This window comes from Megalobrama amblycephala, linkage group LG3, assembly GCF_018812025.1.
Source record: "Megalobrama amblycephala isolate DHTTF-2021 linkage group LG3, ASM1881202v1, whole genome shotgun sequence".
Classification (NCBI taxonomy): Eukaryota; Metazoa; Chordata; class Actinopteri; order Cypriniformes; family Xenocyprididae; genus Megalobrama; species Megalobrama amblycephala.
The window spans coordinates 3,137,154-3,162,150 of NC_063046.1; the positions used below are offsets into that span (position 1 = coordinate 3,137,154).

General features: G+C 37.8%; 1 protein-coding gene across 2 annotated transcripts; it reads left to right on the top strand.

The window, feature by feature from the left end:
• Positions 1 to 1,031: 1,031 nt before the first annotated feature.
• On the top strand, positions 1,032 to 24,718 carry supt16h (SPT16 homolog, facilitates chromatin remodeling subunit). 2 transcript variants are annotated; one of them, XM_048183520.1, is made up of 24 exons: positions 1,032 to 1,411; positions 2,109 to 2,201; positions 2,280 to 2,450; positions 4,945 to 5,097; positions 5,299 to 5,445; positions 5,565 to 5,716; positions 5,801 to 5,973; positions 9,978 to 10,068; positions 10,186 to 10,259; positions 14,293 to 14,405; positions 14,516 to 14,581; positions 14,755 to 14,853; positions 14,938 to 15,053; positions 15,318 to 15,471; positions 15,609 to 15,736; positions 16,492 to 16,754; positions 17,095 to 17,213; positions 17,736 to 17,974; positions 21,620 to 21,695; positions 21,767 to 21,936; positions 22,130 to 22,259; positions 22,633 to 22,765; positions 23,482 to 23,556; positions 24,031 to 24,718. In XM_048183520.1, exons 1-24 carry the CDS (start codon positions 1,346 to 1,348, stop codon positions 24,135 to 24,137), a joined length of 3,108 nt encoding a protein of 1,035 aa, XP_048039477.1. In that variant the 5' UTR covers positions 1,032 to 1,345; the 3' UTR covers positions 24,138 to 24,718. The 2 variants fall into 2 exon arrangements, with proteins under 2 accessions (XP_048039477.1, XP_048039478.1); XM_048183521.1 differs by having other exon boundaries at positions 22,633 to 22,759.
• Positions 24,719 to 24,997: the final 279 nt, after the last annotated feature.

Genomic DNA, 24,997 nt, shown 5'->3' on the forward strand with positions numbered 1-24,997 from the left:
ACATATATTGACACTATTAGTTAATAATTAAATAATAATTAAATCAGAAACTTTAAGGTTCAAGGTCACAAATAGTGTTTTTTTCTGGTTTAAAATTGTTTAAATATTTTTATTAGGAATTTTAACAGCAAGTCAATTGTAATTACACTTTTTTAAAAATGCAAACAAAACTTACATTCTAACAAATATGCATAAAAAGAGTCATGGAAGTAGTAGTTGGACAGAAAATGTACATTTTTAAACATTAATTTAATTATTAAATTACTTCATTATTATTATGTTACTAATCATTTATTAATTATTGAATTACTTTAGTATTAATTTAAATGGTTAAACTAGTTTTTTTTTTTTTTTTAGCGAATTTAAAACTGAAATTGTGAAGAGAATTAATTAATTTACATATACTGACACTCGCTGTTTCTGTAGTGATTTATATATTCTGATAATTGCATATAAAATCCCTTAAAATGTTCAAACCGCTAAAATTATTCTCGTGAATCTGAAAATGCGACGCATTCAACATAATGGCCCGTTTGGTCTGAGCGCGCGAGGCAATCCCACGTGCTCTGATGGAATTCGCGCTCTTTCGAATGACACTAGATGGCGGGAAAAAGCCGTGCGCGCGGACTGCTAGAACGCGGTGACGTGAGGGCCAAGGCGGAGCTTGAGTGAGAGCATGTGACCGCAACGGCGGGATTTCATTTGCCGCTAACCCGATGACGTGAGTGTCAGGGCGGGAATTTCTGTGAGGGAGGGAAACGCAGGAAAACAAAAGCCATAATAAACACCACTAATGTGTTTAATATTTAATATATAGTTAATAAATACGCACATTCCGTTTTTAACACATAATTTTAAACATTCACGCATTTTTGTTCAAAATAAGACTAATAATACTAATAATTATAAACATATAAATAGACACAAAATGGCAGCCTAAATAAATACAGCAAAGAAATTAATACATGTGACTAAATGACTAAATGAAATTCAAATGAATAAAAACAGGTTTGATTTCTAAATATATATAAATAAATATTAAATAGATGCAGAAGGGGGCGGAGCTAAAGATCAGACACATGCGTGTTTTAACACGATATATTCACATCATCACTGCATCCACACTTAAAATTAATCCATTTTAAAGAGGAAGAGTCTTCTTTTTAATACACCTTTGAATTTACTGAACGAGTATTTTTCATATTTTCGTTTGTTGTTATCCTGTCGTCGAGTAGAGAGCAGAAATAGTGTAAATCACACGAGAGAGCGTGTGTGAGAGTGTGTATAAGTGAGTGTGTGTGTGTTCTCCTCTCCTCAGTGTTTGTGTGTGTGTTGATGTGATATTATGGCGGTGAATCTGGATAAAGACGCGTTTTACCGCCGCATCAAGCGACTCTACGGCAACTGGAAGGTACAGAGAGCTCAACGTCTATCATAAACATGTCTAACCCATCATATCGATCATATTCACTCATAATTATTCATGTATGATGTTTTTAATCGCGTGTGTGATGCTGAAAATCCTCTCACACACACTTACACACACGTTCTCGGGCCTCATTTCCATATAACTGTTATATAAACACACTCGATCGACTCCATTTGTGTCTGACAGTCTGTATTGTGCTTTATTTGATTATTTTTCGTAACGGAACGCTGGAGTTCGCGGTTATTTCAACCGTTTATTTGTGATTAGCATAGCGGCTAATGTGTTAGCCTATTAGCATACAATGTTTTCACGCCATTTCCGCTCGGCTTTTATTCACGTTTATGATGTAGATATAACATAAACTAGCTTTTGTGTTTAAGTAGATGTTTATAACATAAAAGTTTTATGTGGATTCAAAACTTTTGTCTGATGTAGCATGTAGCTGTGAGCTAGCTCATGCTGCAGGTGGGAATATTAGTTATTTTTTTGTTTACAACGATCAATAAAAGGCTAAATCATGTCAGAAGAGCACTTTCTTTTCCATCAGCTCTAATACATTTGGATATGGAAATTTTGCAGTTTTTTTTTGCAGTTTTACAAATTTTACTTTTTATTGTGTAGAAAATTCTAACTATAAGTGGCTTCTCATAACTCTTTATGATATATTTCTCCATCACAGAAAGGTGAAGATGAGTTCGGGAAGGTGGACGCCATCGTGGTGTCTGTCGGAGTCGACGAGGAGATCGTCTATGCCAAATCTACAGCCCTCCAGGTGCGATGAAACACCGTATTTATACCGTCGTTACACCCTCACAGCGCGGTAATCATGTTCCTGTTTTCTCTCCGGCAGACGTGGCTGTTTGGTTACGAGCTCACCGACACTATAATGGTGTTTTGTGAGACTAAGATCATTTTTCTGGCCAGTAAGAAGAAAGTGGAGTTCCTGAAGCAGGTGGCCATAACTAAAGGAAACGAGAATGCAAACGGGATTCCTCCGATCACGCTGCTCGTCCGGGAAAAGGTAACGCACCATATTGGCTGTTTTCACAACAAAACCTGCCCAATTTTTACTCAAAACAAGACCAATCCATGTCATGGGGGGGTCCCCCGCTCTGAGAGGTGAAGCACACATTTCTGGCAGGGTTCCCCTGGTAGAGTTTGCATACCAGGGGCTAAATATCTTTTGGGGTCGCTTCAACCTGCAGACATGATAAACAGCCCGCAGCAACAGTGTTAAAGTAGCCCAATTCTGTGGTAAAACCGCAGGCTTGGCAACACTGGGTATTGGACAAAACTGACATCACTATATAAAAATACAGGGGTTTTCACCAGATGATGTGAATAGGTGTATTTGGAAAGAGTTAATCATTCTAGAGTTATGTGTTTTACTATAAGTAATAATAATAATAATAATATAGAACGTAAATATAAATAAATAATACAGTGCTTCCCACAGGTTTGAAATATACTTGTGGTGGTATCCGGGTGAAAAATCCTCCTATTACCCACGGCACAAAAATGGTCTACTACATGTGACAAACAAATAATATGTGATTTTTAACAGTATTTTTATTTATTGAAATTAATTTTAATTAAATGGCATATTACATTTAATTACATACTAATATTATGCATTATAAATTATGCAAAATTACAGCATTTAAATGGTTCTCCTTTTCTAGTAAATTTATAAAATGAATAATATGTGTCAAATCATGTTCTTAGTCTTTTCTTCCTGTGGGAGAGACTACAATAATTTACTATGAATTAAATGGAAATCAAATTAAATACAATTTATTGTGTAACCAAAAATACAAATAATGCCCAGAAGAAATTATATTTAATTATAAACAAGCCCGAAATACACTGGGACTCTTATTTTGAAATGTCTGTACTATTGCAGGCTGATCCTTTAGATTCTTACAACCGTATAAAATATTATAAAGGCCAACATTATAAAGTAGACATTGTAATAATTCATCAACTTGAGTTCATTAGCAATCGCTTGGTATAAATCTGCGCTTTTCATTGATTGAGAATCACTATGAAGCAGTCTGAAGCGCTGTTGCGCGAGCTTGTGACTTTGCAAAATGCAGCACACGTGGGAATGTTAGCAGGAGTAAACAGTTCTGATGCACACATAATGAGCAGGTACGAAACGACTAATTAATCGATCACGGATGGTTTCGTTATCTTGGGCGGATATAAAAGTATAAGAGGATAAAAATAATAAAAGCAAAAATGTGTCTCCAAATATACTTGGGCGGCGGTTAATATACCTGGGCGGCCCGCCTAATTAAAGTCTATGTGTGGGAAGCACTGCAATAAAAAAAATAAACCTGAATTTTTTTCTTCATAGGCCACATTCCCACTTGTTTTGACCAAATCAGTAAGACTATGTAATCAGAATAAAATGTTATTTTGTAGGGCTGGGTAAAAAATACTGATTTCTCAATTTTTAATAGATTCTCACTGATATCGATTCTTAAATCCCAAGAATCAATTAGTCTGTTTTCATGAATGAACAGAATATGTAGCGCCTCCCATCCAATAAATCGCAATAATCTTTGTTACTTTTGATATGAAGCAAAGTCTCAGATTTCAAATGACGTCCATCTTATTATGAGATTCAAAAAATAAATACCGTTCTGGCGCTGTTTAATGTGGCGTGACAGATCGCTTTAGTGCCTCAGTTAAAGAGAAGCATGTGATCATCCTCTCCTCCGCTTTAATACCAGTTACAGCGCGAAATAAACATGAACATCTGAAGGTATGTTAAAATATACAGTACAACTTACTGAAATCCGTATCATGTCTCGTGTAATCGCTCAATCAGTGTTTCAACCTCGGAAAGACGTCAGTAAAACAGCTTGTAAACAATGTCACGTAACGTCACATTTACCTCAGAAAAACATATTCAGTGACCATAAACTCATTAGTCAGCTAGAAAAGTGACTCTAGAAAGCAGCATTCTGATAAATATAGCTATGCACCGTTACATATTCATTATCATGTTCTTCAATATTTAATGCATGATTGAATAAATCAGTTATGACAGCCACAATTTAAATGTTTATATTTCAAAAATGCGAATTGGAGTACAAATATGATTATGTAAGTCTAAACTTTATTTATTATAAACAAAAACATTGAGTGTAATTTAAGTGTTTGTATATAAATAAGTTAATTTAACCTTCAATATTATTATAGTAGTACCAGCTGACTCTCATGTGTATTTTTTTTCCTCTAGAAAATGTGGCATATACTGTAACTGATTTAAAATAATTGATATAGAATAAAATAAAATAAAAACATAAGAATTGTATAGTATCGAATCAGTTAAATCACAGTCTGCACATAAGCCATAATAATGATATCAGTATTATTTCAACATTTCATGCAGCCCAATTTGAACACATCATATGTTTCAATCGACCGTTTTCATCTTGGAGACAAACCATCGATCTGAAATGCTTTAAAATGCTAACATCTTTTTAAATCTGCTTGTGTGACAGAGCGAGAGCAACAAGGTGAACTTTGAGAAGATGATCGAAGCCATTCGTGGAAGTAAAGACGGCAAGACGGTCGGTGTGTTCATCAAGGACAAATTCCCCGGAGAATACATGAAGAACTGGAGCGACATGATCACGGCCGAGGGCTTGGAGAAGGTCAGATCCGGTTACGCCTCCAGCTTTTTCTTTTTAAAATCACAAATAAAATGTTTTTTTTATTTTAAGTTTTTTTTTTTTTTTTTTTTTTTTTTTTTTTGGTAACCGTTACATGACCTATAAACCAGTGTGGTCATCGTCATGCCATCGCTGTGATTACTATGAAATAAACACACGAATGCTCTTCCGCTGGCGTTTCAGGTGGACATCAGCACAGTGGTGGCGTATACGATGGCCGTGAAGGAGGACGGAGAGCTGGCGCTCATGAAGAAGGCAGCCGCCATCACCAGCGACGTCTTCACCAAGTTCTTCAAGGAGAGAGTGATGGAGATTGTGGACGCAGACGAGGTTTGTTCGCACACAACACAGTTTATCCTGCGTATAACGCAGAGGATGGGAAACTTTTCATCTGTCAAAGTCAAAAAGCTACAATTTTGTCTCTACAAATCTGTCTCTGTTTGCATCAGAAAGTGAAGCACAGTCGTTTGGCCGAGTCGGTCGAGAAGGCCATCGAGGAGAGGAAGTATCTGGGCGGCGTCGACCCCTCCACCGTGGAGATGTGCTACCCACCCATCATCCAGAGCGGCGGCAACTACAGCCTCAAATTCAGCGTCGTCAGGTGAGATGGTGAAATCCGCCGGAGCTCGTTCTTCTGAAACGACACTGGCTTAGACGCTAATGTCTGTGACTGTCTCTCTCTCAGCGATAAGAACCACATGCACTTCGGAGCGATAACATGCGCGATGGGGATCCGGTACAAGTCCTACTGCTCGAACCTAGTGCGCACGCTCATGGTCGACCCGCCGCAGGAAATGCAGGACAATTACAACTTCCTGTTGCAGGTGGAGGAGGAGCTTCTCAAAGAGCTGAAGCATGGTGAGTGTTTCTCTGAGCCAGAGAAAAGTTCATGGTCACACTTTAGATTAGTCCAATTCTCGCCAATTACAACTTCTTCCTCAAACTGCTAATTACTGTTTATTAATAGTTAGTAAGGTTAAGTTTAGGTATTGGGTAGAATTAAGAATGTAGAATAAGGTCATGCAGAATAAGACATTAATATCTGCTTTATAAGTACTCATAAACAGCCAATTTTCTAGTAATATGCTTGCTAATAAGTAACTAGTTAATAGTGAGAATTGGACCTTAAACTAAAGTGTTACTATGTGTATGCATGTGTATATATACTGCCAATTATATTATGGATTTTTGTCTTTCGTTCTTTGATTTAACATTAAAGGGTTACTTCAGGATTTAGCATTAAGCTTTGTATTAGTAGAATACAACTAGTATTTTCGAATTACCGTGCTTTCCCCCTTCATATCAGCCCGAGATGAGAGATTTATGCATTTTTATTCTGTAAAAAAGCCTCCGATGACGCAAAATTACGATTTTTGCATCATCGGAGGCTTTTTTGGCCAGAGGCTTAAAACTACAGCCAGTAATAGCAGGTAGTTCCGCATTTTTTCACCACGCCCATACATATGCGCGTTTGAGGTTACTCACGGACATAGATCAAAGATTTTATCAAAAGTGGGTGTCAATTATATTTTTAAGCTTACAGTAATTAACTTTATTTTGTCTGCACTACATCAGTGGTTCATCTCGCAAATTTATCAGTCTCTGCAGTCATCTCAACCAATACAGCAACAGGCTTTTGTGGTAACGTTAGCATAAATAGATAAATAGACTAACTCAGTTTTACAGAACAGTGGCTTTACTTTGATAACAGTCAACTTATGTGCAACTTATATGTAATTGTCTATCTAACGTTACTTTGCTAAGTTTGCAGTTTTACTGCTACCTACAACACTACATATAGGCTACTGTGTTATCAGTCTAGTATCAGCGAGTCTTACCTCTAGGCGAATACGCTTAGTACCAGATGCCCAGGCTGTTCGTCCTCTGGGAAAGTGAATATCGATGGTATCGCGGTGTCCTTCAGAATGGTTCTCTTCATTGCAAGGATATTTGGTTCGTAGTCCTCGTGCTTGAAATGGAGACTACATATTCTGCGGTTTTTTTAGGTTTTCTATAACGGTGTCATCTCCAAACTTCGGGTGTTTGATGGCCCGCAGCCACTGTTTACATCGCTCCAAATCTTTAACTTAATCGGAAAATGATGGAAACTTACTTGTCCTTTCCTGGTTTTGGGTGTACATCCCAGACCTGCCAACATGTACGCATTTTGCGTACCAGGTACGCATTTTGACCTCAAAGTACGCTGGTACGATTTGTCATTCTATACTACGCAAAAACCCGGTGACTCCTCTGTGCACGCCTAGTACTCAAATCCAGCAAAAGAGTTCGACCAATCTGAGCGCTGGGTTCATTTCCCTAAATAGCAAGAGGGGATGATTGACAAATGCGTACAGCCTATCAATAAAAAGAGACTGCAAATCGACAGCAATACAAAATCCCGCTCGATCCCTCCTTCCACTCCCGCCGTCTGTGACTGAATTCTCAAGCGAGGACAATACAGCAGTCATGGTACTTCTGACACCTTAAGGTAAACGAGTATAAAATGTACAAGTAATGTTGAACAACAAATCTAAATAAAATTGAAATCGCTGATTATGAAAATGTTGTGATGTGTGACTGACTGACAAGCGCGAGTCTTGAGAAACAGGCGTTTATTTATTTATTCTCAGTGTTGAGAAACATATATAGCCTACATGTGTTGCGTTATTGTGTTAATACTAACTAAAGTAACTAATTATGTTACATAGCCTACTTATTTTGTATGAAAACTAGCACATTAGTTACTTATGCATTTAACATGACCGTTGTCTCAATGCTGCATGAGCCCTCTCTCATAAACACAAACGCGTGCGCGCACACAGAGAGGTAAAATGAAAATTGCCGTGTTTGGTTTAAAATTTGTTCTTGCTTGTGTTATTTTCGTCAGAAAAGATTTTTAACTATCCACCCGTGTTTTTAAGATTCGGTAAATGACGGACGCTTTAGTTATCACAACCCCTCGTTATATGACTAACTTCTTGATATTCTTGAATACTCGATGCGTTTGCTCTTATTGGTCCTTTCTATTCATTGTCAACTGTTTTCTATAAATATGTTTGTATTGGCTAACCTTTTATTCAGCGAATGTTTGTCTTGTTTATAATTCAAAGACAGCACGCTACAAATAGAAACCCTTTTTTCTGTGGGATTTAGTATCATATTTGGATATTGGAATAATAAATTAAGTATTTTAAATGAATCACATGTAAACTCAATGTTTACTATTTTCTAAGGGTTTCTTAATTGTAGACTAGTTTTCATTACAAAACCTGTATGAACGACTCAACTGTCAGGTTAGTTGTATGTAAATATAGCCTTCTTGAAATTGCAAACAAAAAATTTTGTCCATATTAAATATATGAATGTGATTTACTTGTGGTTTGTATAAGCACACATTATGCAATGCAAGAATAATCATGAATTAAAAAAATGCTTTTGAGCAGGTGTAGTAAAATTTTTAATTGTCAAATAAAAAAAAAACTTTAACAGTCAAAATTAGATTAAAGAAGATGGGTTTGTGTGCTTTGTGTATTGTATTATCAAAAATGTAAAAAAATTACCCCCCCTCCGTCCAGTCACACTGGTACTCGAAAAAATTTTCCAAGGTTGGCAGGTCTGACATCCAGGTACAAAGCAATTTAGCACCATTTCGCTGTAAATGTATGAACTAACTCACGATTTATAGAATTAATATGTAACAAAGCAAGCCTAGTTGTTTGAATTTTCCTGGTAATGCCGCCTGTAACCGATAGGCGTGGTTTGGGCGTGGCCTCGCAAGGGCAGCAAAACAAGTGCATTCTGGGAGTTGTTGTCTTTCATCCACATTAGTCAAAAATACATTTTCTGCCTTTTCTCCGTCTAGAAAGCTCCAAATTCAAAAATAATTTCACATTTCTACTACATAAATGACCAATTTTAAATACACATTCATCTTTCCAGGAGTGAATTACCCCTTTAATGACATAGACCGCAACAGGTATATTAGGCTGCTGTCACTTTAAGACCTGACGCACATCCTATTTTCTCAACTCTTCGTTTATTTAACACTTCTTGACTCATGTAAGACTGATTTCGAGGATACTCTCCAATAACAGGCATTTCGACATACTTTTCTGTGTTTTTGTCCGTTCAAGCGTAAAAAGCGCTCAATGCGCAAAGCGGCGTTCGCCAATGCTGATTTGAGTTATTTTTTTTGTATGTCTTATCACGCTTGAATGGTTTAAAATCACTTGAATGAATGATAGCGTGATCATATGTAATGCTAGCCGAAGGATGGCAGGAAAAAAATGGATGCTGTGTTAATTGTAACGCATTAAACTGAAATAAATAACATGTTGATTTTGGCAGCACTAAAAAGATATTTTGAAGAGTTTTGGTCTGTAAATATATTTAAATGCCAATTCAGATGCAGATTCTAAAAAAATCTTGGCCTTTTAAGCCTAGAAGTTTGTGTAATTAATTCTGTGTTGAATAAAATATAATATTTATTTCCTTCAAAAGTCTATTTAATGCTTTTCTCATTTAACACAATGACTTTAAATCTTTTGGGGTAATTTCTCAGCCGAATTTGATGAGCAATTAATTAATGATTAATTTGTTTATTTAAACAGCTCATCATGTAATTAGATAAAAAAAAAAAAAAAAATTAATCGGATTGAAATTTAATCGGTTGACGGCCCTTAAATACATTTTAGGCTTTCTGTTTAAACTAAAATGCCTGTTTTTTTTTTTTTTTTTTTGTTGTTGTTTTTTTTTTCTGAATCTTTAGTTTATTTTCCAGAAAATACCATATATATATTCTTCTGTCTTCAGGTGTTTGTGTGTGTTGAGGAACAGTGTGATAATCTGTTTCTGTCCATCAGGTGTGAAGCTCTGTGACGCCTACAACACCGTCCTGGAGTTCGTCAAGAAAGAGAAACCAGACCTGGTCAGCAAGCTCACGAAAAACCTCGGGTTTGTGTCTGAAACCCTCGGGATGTGTTGTCTGATTGTTGGCACTGTAAATGATCAATACGAAAGCGTGTGAAATGAGCCGCGATCACAGGTGTGTGACGTGTGTGTGTGCTGCAGGTTCGCCATGGGGATTGAGTTCAGAGAAGGATCGCTCGTGCTGAACGCAAAAAATCAGTTCAAACTAAAGAGAGGTGAGTGTGTGTGAAAATACTTGATCGTTTCAGACCCCAAATGATCTGTATTGTACAGTATTTTGTATTGTCATTAAAATATTAACAGAAGTATTTTGTTCCTGTAATTACATTTTATTCATTTAGCATTTTTAAAAGATTCATAATGCTGTTTGACAAGTGTATTGTGTGTAAAGTTCAATGTTTTTGTTTGTGTATCAAAAAAAATCTAATAGGTTCTGATAAAAATTCTGCTTGTTTTATTTATTTTTATCTACATTCATTCATTCAACTTTTTTTCCAGACTCAAGGTCTATTAGAAAATAAACAATAACGAGTAATACAAAATACAATAAACACTTAGACAGTTATACCAATATTTTCTCATAGGTGACTGGTAGTACACAACAGCATCAGAATAGCATTCTGTGAATAATACAGTCGACAAATACATTTATGCATCAAATTTCTCATTAAACCATAAAAGATTTTACTCTTGACTTACAAAATCTCAACATAATAAACTGCCTGTTCATATACTCATCACACATTTCATCATTAATGATGTAAAAATAATGTTATTATATGGTCATATAATATATTTCCCACTCAATATGACCTTATAATAACATTAAATGAAATGAAGAGTTTGGTTCCAAAACACTATAAATCCATTTTGATTAATTTGAGTAAAAAGGTGTTTTCTTTACCAAGAAAGCAGCCAGATGAAAACCACTCTTTTCTGTTTCAAACTTTCACATAGCATTTTTTGGTTATAAAAACATTCAAAAATTCACAAGATTTTGATTTTTCAAACGTTTATTATAAAAACATTTTTTTTTTCCCCAAAATGCAATAAATCCATGACACTTGTTTTTGTTTGTTTGTTTGTTTGTTTTATTCAAAAAGCAATTAATCCATCACTATAAAAGTTATTTTTCATATTGAAAATGCACAACAAAGTAAGTTGATTCACATATATGACAGCCTCTGAACTTTGTATACTAATCTTATATGCAGGCATTTTGTTAAAAACACAATTATGTATCCGTTTGTCATTACCGATTAAAGAGTATCTGGCGTCACCGCACGGTTAAAATAAACACATTTGCCGAGTACATTGGCATTAAAAATGGCTTTTAAAAACGGTTCATGATTCAGTTTTGGGACTGTGACAGAAGTTTGATGCTGTCGTGGAACAAGCAACAGCTTGACCGAGTGCCTCATCCTCTTAATCTCCTCACGTAAATGATTACATTTCGATGACTTGCGTTTCTTCCCCACCGCAGAAACCACCACAGGTTCATCAATGCCGTCAAAATTATTAATTTCTGTTTTTGTTGATCATAAAGTACAAAGCAGATAAGGAAAACTAGGATGCCGGGTGTATTCAGAGCGTCGCCATTACTGCTTACAGTGCGTGAAATGGTGCGCTGTGATTGGTCGAGCAGATATATTGCGTTCTGCAGAGAAAGGAGACTGGCGTTTGTCGCGTTTTGGAGAAAATATGACACCACAACACAGCGGATAATGCATTTTGCGCAAAATTATTACGTTTCTTTTCAATACCGACTAGTTACAATACTGATTTTGACAACTCAATAATAGCGTTTAGGAACCAAACTCTTCATTCATATATATATATAAACCCTTTTTTGATGGATTGTGCAGCCCTATAAACAAGCAAAGCAAACCCTAGGTTATCGTCATTCTAAACACCACTTTTAACCCCGGGTAAAGGAACGTTTCACACTTGTAATTTAGAAGTGGGGTTAACACTGCTTTTTTTAGCTGGGGTTATGAAACCCTGCTTTGCTTTGCCAAACTTCTACAGTGTGAAATGATGCGGTGTTAGAATGTTACAGCTAGACACTTGGCTACAGACAACCAATCACATACTCGTATTTCCGTCACGGAAACGCTGTCTATTGTATATAAACGGTAAATTCAGCGTTTGAGAGGAAAAATGTCAAATGCTGACACAAAACGCAACAATTTGAGTGAATTTGAGCTTTATTCTTGCCTTTTTATAGTTCAATTCAGTAAACTTGATAGTACAGTTAGCAATACAAGGATGCTCAATGCTAGAGCTAGCCTATGTAAACCGGTTATGCGCTGCGTTTATCCAATCAATAGCTGCGTTTCCATTACCCTTCAAATTGCGCTCAATGGAAACGAGTGAATTTCGCAAAAACTCCCAAATATTGCAATAAAGATATTCTGCTCGCATGAGGTGGTTTTTCAGGCAATTTGAGAAAGGAATATGTCGCATTTACAGGTCACCTGACGTACAGTCACATCATCATTCTTTAAAGAGAACAATATGTTTGTACAGAAGACGAGGCAAAGGATGCTTTTCGTTTATTTAGGCTATGCATCCTTTTTATGTCCTCGCGCCTCAACTTCACCCCATAGATGCAACCGGAGGATGCAAGAAAAGAAAACGAGGACGGGGGAATCCCAGAAACTCATCACGAGAGTTTGTCGCATAACGTCAGTTAATGGAAACACAGTCATTTCGGAATAGTCCTTTATCGACATGTAGAAAATATCGCAAAAGTTTTGCGCAAATCTGTAATCGAAACGCGGCGCTGACACCACGTATTAGGGCTGCAACAAACGATTATTTTGATAATCGATTAATCTATCGATTATTAGAACGATTAATCGACTAATCGTCGATTATTGCACTGATTAATCAGTAAGCTTTGTTTGATTATTCTACTTTAGCAATTAGTTAAAATATTGAGTTATACTGTACTTTAACTAGTAAATAAAACAAGGAAATCACTTCAGCTTTTAAATGTGTATTTTTAATAATTTTCAAGCCAACTGAATAGACCAATATCCTTCAGGTTAAAAAAATATAATGTAATTATGTGGGGTTTTTTTGATAAATGAAACAACAACATACATACACACACATATTATATATCACACACACAAACTATCGAGTTTCTGGTCATTGAATGGCTTTCCTGAGGTAAATGTTACATTTTGTGCAATATATTTGTTTGCAAGTTTTATTGACTTCTTTCTGTGGTTAAAACTCCGATTAAGTGATTACAATAGAGATGGATTCATTTCAGTAAGTTCAGTAAGTACTTTTTGATGTTCATTCATGTTTATTTCGCGCTGTAATAGAGAGGAATAGGTTCACATGCCGCTTGAACCGAGGTGTTACAGCGATGTGCCACACAACGTTAAACAGCGTCACCACCACAAGTATTGTTTGAATCCCGTAGTAATATTGACTGAATTTAAAAGCTTAGACTTAGTTTTATATCAAAAGTAACCTGATCTGTCGGTGCGTTGCCGTTGTCTGTGTCCTCTTTACTCTGCGATGCATCTTTCACTGTGTGAGAAAATGAACGTGTGGCGTGAGAACAGTGAGTTTGAATGAGAGTTGGTGGCCCTGCATGACAGTATTCTGTAGTTATGCTAAACGTTATGTTTGTTATGTTTATGCTATGTTAATCTCCCACATTTCACGGGTTCGACTTCGTTTGCACTATGCTCTCCAAAGCGCTGACTTCTTTTATTGGATTGGATCCGGGAGGGCTGCATTACAGTATTGCGCTACAGCGCCCCACTGGTTACACCGCGTTATTGCAGGCCCTTCAAATAGGTCGTATGAGATCAAGAGACTATTCGACAACAAAAATATTTGTCGACAATTTTTTATTGTCGACGTTGTCGATAATGTCGACTAATCGTTTCAGCCCTACCACGTATAGGCAAATAAGAACGTTAACCCAGGGTTTAGTGAAACGTCAGTTTATGAATACTCAGGATTAATTGTTAACCCTGGGTAAATTATGAGCAGTGTGAAACATGAGCATGATAACCCTGAGGTTTTAGAATAACCCAGGGTTAACTATTTCAAGTGTGAAAAGCCACAATCGTGAGCTGCACGGGTGTAGAAGAACACAGTGCTGCGCTTTACTCTGAAACACTCATGTTTGTTTATGCTGATAATCAGTCTGAGCTATATCATGATTCCAGCTTTATTTGAGTTAATCATGTGGTTACTGATGCTTGTGTGTTTGTGAAGGGATGGTTTTCAGTATAAGTCTGGGACTTGCTGATTTGATCAACAAAGAGGGAAAGAAAGACGAGCAGAAAAAATACGCCCTCTTCGTCGGAGACACCATACAGATCAATGAGGTGGGTTATGCTCTTTACCTTCTTAATATTTCATGGGCTGAAAGTGCCTGTTGTGAGTGAATCTATATTAAATGCTTTTCAATGATCCATCTTCATGTGTCCATCCACAGGAGGATCAAGCCACCATCCTCACCCCTGTGAAAAAGAAGATAAAAAACGTTGGCATTTTCCTCAAGGTAACGTCAGTCCTTCTCCTGCGTGTTTGTTTCAGTTTGAGAACTCACTGATCCAAAACTTTCTTGACCACGGCGCTTTATTCGCAAATGTTTTATGCCATATTCAAAAAATAAATATTGGAAGGAATTTGTCGGTTCATGCCTGCTAAACAGTTTTCTGTGTTCGTTTCTAGAATGATGACGAAGATGACGAGGAGGAAGAGGACAATAATGCCGATGATCTGCTGGGGAAAGGAGCTCGCGGCGCCGCCCTGCTGGCAGACAGAACCAGGGTATTTACTGCCTTTATTTGTTAATCATCATATAATCATCTGGTTTGTACGTGCGCTCACATTTGCTGTCATCTGATTGGTCAGAATGAGATGACAGCTGAGGAGAAGAGGCGGGCCCACCAGAAAGAACTGGCCAATCAGGTGAATGAGGAGGCCAAGCGTCGTCTGACGGAGCAGAAAGGAGGACAGCAGATCCAGAAGTAAGGGGACTTAATAATACTAGATTGGTCAATACTAGATTGACTCGTGGTCATTTATTGAAGGGTGAAAAAGCACCGAAATGTCAGTATTGTCGCACTAACTTGTCTGTTTTTGGTCTTTCGTGAGACTTTTTTTTTTTTATCTTGACAAACTTTGAAGGACTTATTTTGTGAGATGGAACCAGAAAAACTTTATTATGTTGTAAATATTATGTTAACCAGCATTGATGTAAACTCTCTTCTCTCGTAATGTTCCCCCTTCAGAGCCAGAAAGTCAAATGTGTCGTATAAGAATGTATCCCAGATGCCCCGGGAGAAGGATATCAGAGATATGAAGATCTTTATCGATAAGAAGTACGAGACGGTCATCATGCCGGTGTTTGGCATCGCTACACCTTTTCACATCGCCACCATCAAGGTAATCTGGAGCCAGATTCAAACATTCTCAAGAATAAAATGTTTTTCTTAAGATGATGTATTGAATAACAATGTTAAAGAAATATTGCATTGTTACGAAGAAGATTGTCCTCATCTGAGTTTCTCGTGTGTGTGCAGAACATCAGTATGTCTGTGGAAGGAGACTACACCTATTTGAGGATAAACTTCTTCGTGCCGGGCAGCTCGCTGGGGCGTCACGAGGGCAACATCTTCCCAAACCCAGAGGCCACGTTTGTCAAAGAGATGTAAGAGACTTCATGATGTTGAAATCCATTGTTGGGCCTGATTCATGAAACACGAGCCGAACAAACGTGTATAAATTGCTTGTAAAACCTTTTTAATGATTTGCCTCATGCAAAAAATATGTGTTTCTTGAATGTGGCCCAGAACAGAAAAAAAAAAATGCCAAAAAAGCTTTGTAATCTCCGTAAAGACCCCTTCACGAATGTTCATCACGTATGATTTCCAAATGCTGTTTGGCTGTTCAGATCAATGCAGGAAAGAAAATGCCAAACGGTGTTTCTAAACAGCCGTTCAGCCCATTTAACCAATCCTATTCGAACAAGTTTCATAAATTGTATAAATTTTTGTTAACACAAAAAATGTGTTTCTTGTGGGGGTTAACAGAAAAGTGGGCTTTTTGGTGTTAATGCAAAAGCAGGTGTTTTTTTTTTTTTTGTTTTTTTTTTTTTTTTTTTTAAGTTTCCACAAAAGTGTTCCTTTATGGGGGGGGGGGTTAACACACAAGCAGTTTTTATAACACTATAAGGGTTTAACACTATAATTTTATACTGTACTTTTTGTACTAATTAAAAGAAAACAAGTTGTCAAAAAGAATGAATCCAATATTTGGTGATTAATACAGCATAATGAGAGATTTGCAAACATTTTTGACCTGGAACACCAAATTAGGTAAAGAATTTTCAGCACATCACAAGGTTAAGCATGACTTTACGACCAACATTCAAGTTGCACTCTAACACGGTCCTTTTTCTCTCAGTACGTACCGCGCGTCTAACCTCAAATCCCCCGGCGATCACTCCGTTCCCTCCACCAACCTGCAGAACGCCTTCCGCATCATCAAGGAGGTGCAGAAGCGCTACAAGACCCGTGAGGCAGAGGAGAAGGAGAAGGAGGGGATCGTTAAACAGGACTCGCTCGTCATCAACCTCAACCGCAGCAACCCCAAACTCAAAGACCTTTACATTCGGCCCAACATCGCTCAGAAGAGGATGCAGGGCTCGTTGGAGGCACACACCAACGGTGAGAGAGGATTAGCATTCAGCCTTAAAAAGATGGTTCACACTCTTTAGGGGTAAAAAAAATTCCAGCTTAAATTATTTTGCACTTCCCAAAAAAAAAATCTCCCCACTCATTCTAGAATGATTCATTCTTTCCAAATACAGCTATTCAAGTCATTTTGATGAACATTCCTTTTTCTCCATATCGCAATATATTACAGAAAAAAAAAATATTGTATATTTGAGCAGGAAGTATTAAAATGTAATCGATCAATTGCAATAATTGTTTCCTAACAAGCTACTCAATCTTTATCAAATAAAACTCATTAATCACAAACGACTGACTGTCTTCACATCTCCAGGTTTCCGTTTCACGTCAGTACGCGGAGATAAAGTTGACATCCTGTACAATAACATCAAACACGCCATATTCCAGCCCTGCGACGGAGAAATGATCATTGTGCTGCATTTCCATCTGAAGGTGTGTGACGCAGTGTCATTTTAGTATAATTTGTTTACTATTATAGTTTTTGTTAATATTTTGAATTGGTTTTCATTTTTATATTTTCTGTATTTTTTTTTTTATTTTAAAGTTGTAGTAGTATCGTTTTTCTTTTTTTTCTTTTTTATCAGCTGTTTTTAGTTGTGTATGTAGTTAAGTTTTGTTTTGGTAGTGTTTTTTTTTTTTTTTTTTTTTTAATGCACAAGTTTTTTTTTTTGTTAATGCAAAAGTGTTTTGGGGGGTGGATAAAGAAGAAAACTTCTAAGTTAAACTAAAGTCAGAAATGATGCATTGACAACTAGCAACTACGAAAAGTTAAGCTAGGCATTTCTTTTATTTCAAATGTTTTTTATTTTTCATGTAACAAACTGTTTATCTCTTTAGTTTAATTTTAGTTGTAATTAGCGATAACCCTGGTGTGACGGGCTCCATTCTGAACGCATTCCTTCTGTTTCTCTCAGTACATTGACTGAATTTAACAAAGCTTTCTGACTGTTGTAGAACGCCATCATGTTTGGTAAGAAGCGCCACACGGACGTGCAGTTCTACACGGAGGTGGGCGAGATCACAACAGACTTGGGCAAACACCAGCACATGCACGATCGCGACGACCTCTACGCCGAACAGATGGAACGAGAAATGAGACACAAACTTAAATCCGCCTTCAAGAACTTCATCGAGAAGGTCGAGTCCCTCACCAAGGAAGAGCTGGAGTTTGAGGTTCCTTTCAGAGATCTCGGGTAAGTGGGAAAAATTTAAATAAAGTAGGTGCAGACTGAAAAGTGTTTCTTTGGGGGGTTAACACACAAGCAGGGATTTTTTGGGGTTAACGCAAAAGTTTCTTTGGGGGGTTAATGCAAAAGCAGGTTTTTTTTTGGGTTAACGCAAAAGTGTTCCTTTTTAACAGGTTAACGCAAAAGCAGTTTTTTTGGGGGGGGTTAACACAAGCAGGTTTTTTTGGGTTAATGCAAAAGTGTTTCTTTGGGGGGTTAATGCAAAAGCAGTTTTTTTGGGGGGGGTTAACGCAAAAGTGTTTCTTTGGGGGGTTAACACATAAGCAGATTTTTTTTGGGTTAACGCAAAAGTGTTCCTTGAAGGGGTTAACACAAAAGCAGTTTTTTTGGGTTAGCGCAAAAGTGTTTCTTTGGGGGGTTAACGCAAAAGCAGTTTTTTTGGGGGGTTAACGCAAAAGTGTTCCTTGTAAGGGGTTAACACAAAAGCAGTATTTTTGGGTTAACGCAAAAGTGTTCCTTTTTAAGGGGTTAACACAAAAGCAGTATTTTTGGGTTAACGCAAAAGTGTTCCTTTTTAAGGGGTTAACGCAAAAGCAGGTTTTTTGGGGGGGTGGTTAACACATAAGCAGGTTTTTTTGGGTTAACGCAAAAGTGTTTCTTTGGGGGGTTAACGCAAAAGCAGTTTTTTTGGGGGGTTAACGCAAAAGTGTTCCTTGTAAGGGGTTAACACAAAAGCAGTATTTTTGGGTTAACGCAAAAGTGTTCCTTTTTAAGGGGTTAACACAAAAGCAGTATTTTTGGGTTAACGCAAAAGTGTTCCTTTTTAAGGGGTTAACGCAAAAGCAGGTTTTTTGGGGGGTGGTTAACACATAAGCAGGTTTTTTTGGGTTAACGCAAAAGTGTTCCTTTTAAGGGGTTAAAGCAAAAGTGTTTCTTTGGGGGGTTAATGCAAAAGCAGTTTTTTGGGGGGGGTTAACGCAAAAGTGTTTCTTTGGGGGGTTAATGCAAAAGCAGTTTTTTGGGGGGGTTAACGCAAAAGTGTTTCTTTGGGGGGTTAACACATAAGCAGGTTTTTTTGGGTTGACGCAAAAGTGTTCCTTGAAGGGGTTAACGCAAAAGCAGGTTTTTTTGGGGGGGGGGTTAACACATAAGCAGGTTTTTTTGGGTTAACGCAAAAGTGTTCCTTTTAAGGGGTTAAAGCAAAAGTGTTTCTTTGGGGGGTTAACGCAAAAGCAGGTTTTTTTTGGGGGGGGGTTAACGCAAAATTGTTTCTTTGGGGGGTTAACACAAGCAGGGTTTTTTTGGGTTAATGCAAAAGTGTTCCTTTAAGGGGTTAACGCAAAAGTGTTCCTTTTAAGGGGTTAACGCAAAAGTGTTTCTTTGGGGGGTTAACACATAAGCAGGTTTTTTGGGGGGGTTAACGCAAAAGTGTTCCTTGAAAGGGGTTACTGCAGAAGTGTTTCTTTGGGGGGTTAACGCAAAAGCAGTTTTTTTTTGGGTTAACGCAAAAAAGTGTTCCTTGAAGGGGTTAATGCAGAAGTGTTTCTTTGGGAGGTTAACGCAAAAGCAGGTTTTTTGGGTTAATGCAAAAGTGTTCCTTTTAAGGGGTTAACGCAAAAGCAGTTTTTTGGGGGGGGGTTAACGCATAAGCAGGTTTTTTGGGTTAATGCAAAAGTGTTCCTTTTAAGGGGTTAACGCAAAAGCAGTTTTTTTGGGGGGGTTAACGCATAAGCAGGTTTTTTGGGTTAATGCAAAAGTTCCTTTTAAGGGGTTAACGCAAAAGCAGTTTTTTGGGGGGGGTTAACACATAAGCAGGTTTTTTGGGTTAATGCAAAAGTGTTCCTTTAAGGGGTTAACACAAAAGTGTTTCTTGTGGGGGTTAACAGAAAAGTGGGTTTTCTGGGTTAACGTGAAAGTGTTTCTTTGGGGGGTTAACGCAAAAGTGGGTTTTTTTGGGGGGTTTAACGCAAAAGTGTTCCTTGAAAGGGGTTACTGCAGAAGTGTTTCTTTGGGGGGTTAACACATAAGCAGGGGTTAACACATAACACATTTTTGGGGGGTTTAACGCAAAAGTGTTCCTTGAAAGGGGTTACTGCAGAAGTGTTTCTTTGGGGGGTTAACACATAAGCAGGTTTTTTGGGGGGGTTAACGCAAAAGTGTTCCTTGAAAGGGGTTACTGCAGAAGTGTTTCTTTGGGGGGTTAACGCAAAAGCAGTTTTTTTTTTGGGTTAACGCAAAAAAGTGTTCCTTGACGGGGTTAATGCAGAAGTGTTTCTTTGGGAGGTTAACGCAAAAGCAGTTTTTTTGGGTTAATGCAAAAGTGTTCCTTTTAAGGGGTTAACGCAAAAGCAGTTTTTTTGGGGGGGTTAACACATAAGCAGGTTTTTTGGGTTAATGCAAAAGTGTTCCTTTAAGGGGTTAACACAAAAGTGTTTCTTGTGGGGGTTAACAGAAAAGTGGGTTTTCTGGGTTAACGTGAAAGTGTTTCTTTGGGGGGTTAACGCAAAAGTGGGTTTTTTTGGGGGGGTTAACGCAAAAGTGTTCCTTGAAAGGGGTTACTGCAGAAGTGTTTCTTTGGGGGGTTAACGCAAAAGCAGTTTTTTTTGGGTTAACGCAAAAAAAGTGTTCCTTGAAGGGGTTAATGCAGAAGTGTTTCTTTGGGAGGTTAACGCAAAAGCAGGTTTTTTGGGTTAATGCAAAAGTGTTCCTTTTAAGGGGTTAACGCAAAAGCAGTTTTTTGGGGGGGGTTAACACATAAGCAGGTTTTTTGGGTTAATGCAAAAGTGTTCCTTTAAGGGGTTAACGCAAAAGTGTTTCTTGTGGGGGTTAACAGAAAAGTGGGTTTTCTGGGTTAACGTGAAAGTGTTTCTTTGGGGGGTTAACGCAAAAGTGGGTTTTTTTGGGGGGGTTAACGCAAAAGTGTTCCTTGAAGGGGTTAATGCAGAAGTGTTTCTTTGGGGGGTTAACGCAAAAGTGGGTTTTTTTGGGTTAACGCACAAGCTTTTTTGGGGTAATGCAAAAGTGTTTTTGGGGGGGTTAATGCAGAAGTGTTTTTGAGGGGGTTAAGTTTTTTGGGGGTTAACAAGTGTTTCTTTGGGGGGTTTAATGTAAAAGTGGGTTTTTTGGGGGTTAACGCAAGTGTGTTTTTGTTTTGTTTTTTTGGCGGGGGGTTAACATAAGTGTTTTTGGGGGATTAACGCAAACCCAAATTTTCTTTGAAAAGTTTTGAAAACAGTGCACAGTTTATCAGGGTAACGCAAAAGTTGCAGAAGTTTGTGCAAACTAACCAAATTTTTAGAAAAATTTGTAACCAATTTTTGGGTAAAATGAGTTTTGCAAACAAGTGGTAAGTTTGTCACAGGAACACACAACTTGCAAAGAGTTAGCAAATGAAAGCAGTGTTTATCGGTAAGTGTCAAGTCTACAAAGCCCTTCTATGGCAATGGTTTGGTTCTAATATTGTATTAAGGTTAAGAACAAATTCATGTGCGTACACATGAAGTGGGTATAAAATTTTCATGAGATGTTCTCCTGTGCATGTAAATACAACTAATCTATATAATTATTAGTGAATGATACCCAGTGGCTTTGTTCCAAATTTCTAAGCAGTTATTGCTCCATCATGTGACATCATTCACGTGACTGTTTCAGGTTCCAGGGCGCCCCCTACAGGAGCACCTGCTTGTTGCAGCCCACATCTAGCTCCCTCTGCAATGTCACGGAGTGGGTGAGTGTCTCTCCACACAACTGATACAGAGTCATAAACACCCGTTCTTACGAGTCAACTCTCTCTCACAGCCTCCGTTCGTGGTGACACTTGACGAAGTTGAGTTGGTTCATTTCGAGCGAGTCCAGTTCCACCTGAAGAACTTCGACGTGGTCATCGTTTATAAAGACTACAACAAGAAAGTCACCATGATCAACGCCGTGCCCGTCAACTCTCTGGATCCAATCAAAGAGTGGCTCAAGTAAGCTCCTGCTGATATTTCTGCTAGTAATCGACTGATGTATCGCCAAGGCTGTATATGTAAAATGAATTACAATTGATGCAATTCAATTTATTTACCCTCTTTAAATATATTGGCCAATATATCATCGAAAAAAAATCTTTATCGGTCGCTGACTATTGTTAACATGATTAGTGAATGTGTCTGTGTACAGCTCGTGTGATATCAAGTACACTGAGGGTGTCCAGTCTTTGAACTGGACTAAGATCATGAAGACTATAGTGGACGACCCTGAGGGCTTCTTCGAACAGGGCGGCTGGTCCTTCCTAGATCCTGAGAGTGAGGTAAGACATCTTGCTATGAGCAACTTGACCTGGGCGTCTTATTTTAGTGCTTTAGTATCAAGACACTTTTAATATAACCTCCAGTTTCAACACACTACTAACTAATTCAAACAGGCCCCGGCCCTTTATTTTGCATATGAATTATTTAAATGAGCAATACTGTGACGTTCGTTCCTGGCAGAAAACTCAAGACTACAATGGAGGCGTTTCAGGGAGTTCAGGAACAGTGACACTGATATAGAGAATAACTCCCGCTGGAGGGTCTTTGGAAACCTTTTTCGAGAAAGATGAACATGGAAAAAAGCAGAATATGCCCTTTTTAAATATTCACCCGGTTATTAACGGTGGTGGTGTTTTTGTCCGTTTGTCTCAGGGAAGCGGAGCAGAGGAGGACTCCGAGTCTGAGATGGAGGACGAGACCTTTAACCCCTCGGCTGATGAGGAGGAGGAGGAAGAGGAGGACAGTGATGAAGATTACTCGTCAGAGACGGAGGACTCAGGTAACGGTAAGGCTCAGTTCAGTTTTGCATTCACACTACCAGCGACACACAGCGACAGCGTCACAATCCCATTCATTTCAATATTGAGCTGGTGATTTCCGGCAACAGTGACGCAGGCAAGTCCAGCAGTGCGATAAAGTTGAGATGTTTAGCTTCATGCAAATGAAGAGCCACTTTCAGGAGCGAATAAAGTCAGTGGTAGTGTGAACGCAGCTTTTGTTACGTCACCTCATGTTGGAGGCACCAAACATAGTGGAAAACCTGTTAAAACTGTAATTTTTCTCAGGCTTGGAAATATGAAGTTGTTGTGTAAGAGAGTACTGTTTTGTTTTGCTAAATAGTTTTTTGATTGAGCAAAATTACATACTTCTCTAGAGAAGAATTGAAATGTATTCATGGAAATATATATTTGTTTTTTAATGCAAAGAAACAGAAGAAAAGGCTATTTTTTTTTTTTTTTTTAAATAGAGTGAGTGATTGATTCAATGAATTTGTCTTTGGTACTGAAGCTTCTTTGAGTGTCAGGTGACATCGGCACCTTGAACGATTGAAATGCTTATCTGTGCATCATGAGGATAGATTGTCGTTACTCATTTAAATGATTTTTACACCGTGTTTGATATGGGAAACACTGATTGATTCGTTCGTCGCAGAGGCCGTGATCACAGTCCTTATTGGTTGTCTGAGTGATTGTGCGTCTGACATGTGATTGTTGATCTCAGATTACAGCGCGTCTCTAGGCAGCGAGGAGGAGAGCGGAAAAGACTGGGACGAACTGGAGGAGGAAGCCAGGAAAGGTGAGTTCAGTCCACATTCATCTGCTGCTTCCCCTCCAGAATGATGTCACTTCCTGGAGGATTTGTTAGATATTAGTATGTTATCAAAAGACAGCACAGGTGAAATGTTTTTTTTTTCTTTTTTTTGTAATTTTTTTGTAATTAAATGTATTTTGCTTTATTTTTAATATATTTATCATTTTTAATGAATGAATGAATCTATATTTAGCTTATTTTGAAGTAAAAATAATTTGTTAAATTTTAAAAATAAAATGTATGATGGCTTATTTGAAGATTTATTTTTTAGATAAATGTATTGTCCATTTTAGCTTAAGTAAAGACTAATGTATTAAGTATTTATTTAATTTTAAGATTATTATAATAGTATTTCCCTATTTCAGAGGAGTTTGGAAAACTCATTTTAAGCCTTTAAAGGTATGTATGTTGTAACTGAAATGTACAGACTCTTGACAGTCTTTTGATTCTGTCCATCAGCTGATCGAGAGAGTCACTATGAGGACGCAGAGGAGACTACAAACAGGAAGAGGAAAGGCCGTTCGTCGGCTCCGCCACCCAGCAGCAAGAAGAAGAGGCGACATTAGATAGACACACACACACCCACCCACACACACACACACCCACTGCCAAACAAATTTCCCACAGTCCTTTTACTGCCCCCTCCACACATACACACACTGTTTGATGTAAATAGCATTGGCCAGCGCTGATGTGTGCTGTAGGATAGTGGTTTTCATATCAGCTGATGGACAGACCCCTCGTTCCTTCTGGGTTTTCCTGCGTTGGCATCCCTCTGGTGTGTGTGTGTGCGTGAGCGCTTTTCTGAAGCAGTAGATGTGACGTAGTGTTGGTGTTTTACGAGCATTACGTAACACTCATTCTTACGGCTCATCTCTCTTTCTCCCGCCAGTCCTGTTTGTTTCTGAACAGACACATGGCGTTCATGGATTTTACGTTAGTACAAAATGATTCAATTTGTGCTTTTTCTGTTTTTTCTAATACGAGGGGACAAACACACACATTGTAAACATACACTTATTTTCTTTTTTTCCCTTTAATACTCTTTGCTCATTCTGGATTGGTAGCCTTGTATTGTTAAATCAAATATTGTTTTTTTTTTTCTTTCTTTTTTAAATAAAAGTTAAGTGAAATTTAAAAAAAACAAAAAAAAACCTTGTTTGTTTTCTCATTTTAAAGCTTATTTTTGGATCAAGGGTTTTTTTTTCATGTCAAGTGGTTTATTGCAGTGGTTCTCAGCTGGCTTGCTCATGGTCGATAAGCCGTGACCCACATTTTTAGGAATCTGAACAAAGCAAATTTATTTCTCAAAAAAGGTTTACACGCACAAGTACGCATAACCTGATATTTTTGTTGATCCTGGAACAACATTCGAATCAACCAATCAGATTTGAGGGACAAGTTTACAGATTATGTCAGGTTTAGG

Excerpts from the sequence above, each read along its gene's own strand:
- supt16h (XM_048183520.1), top strand. The coding sequence starts at position 1,346 with ATGGCGGTGAATCTGGATAAAGACGCGTTTTACCGCCGCATCAAGCGA. Across the intron at positions 5,446-5,564 it reads AGATTGTGGACGCAGACGAG|AAAGTGAAGCACAGTCGTTT; the intron begins GTTTGTTCGCAC and ends TGTTTGCATCAG. Across the intron at positions 22,260-22,632 it reads TCCTAGATCCTGAGAGTGAG|GGAAGCGGAGCAGAGGAGGA; the intron begins GTAAGACATCTT and ends CGTTTGTCTCAG.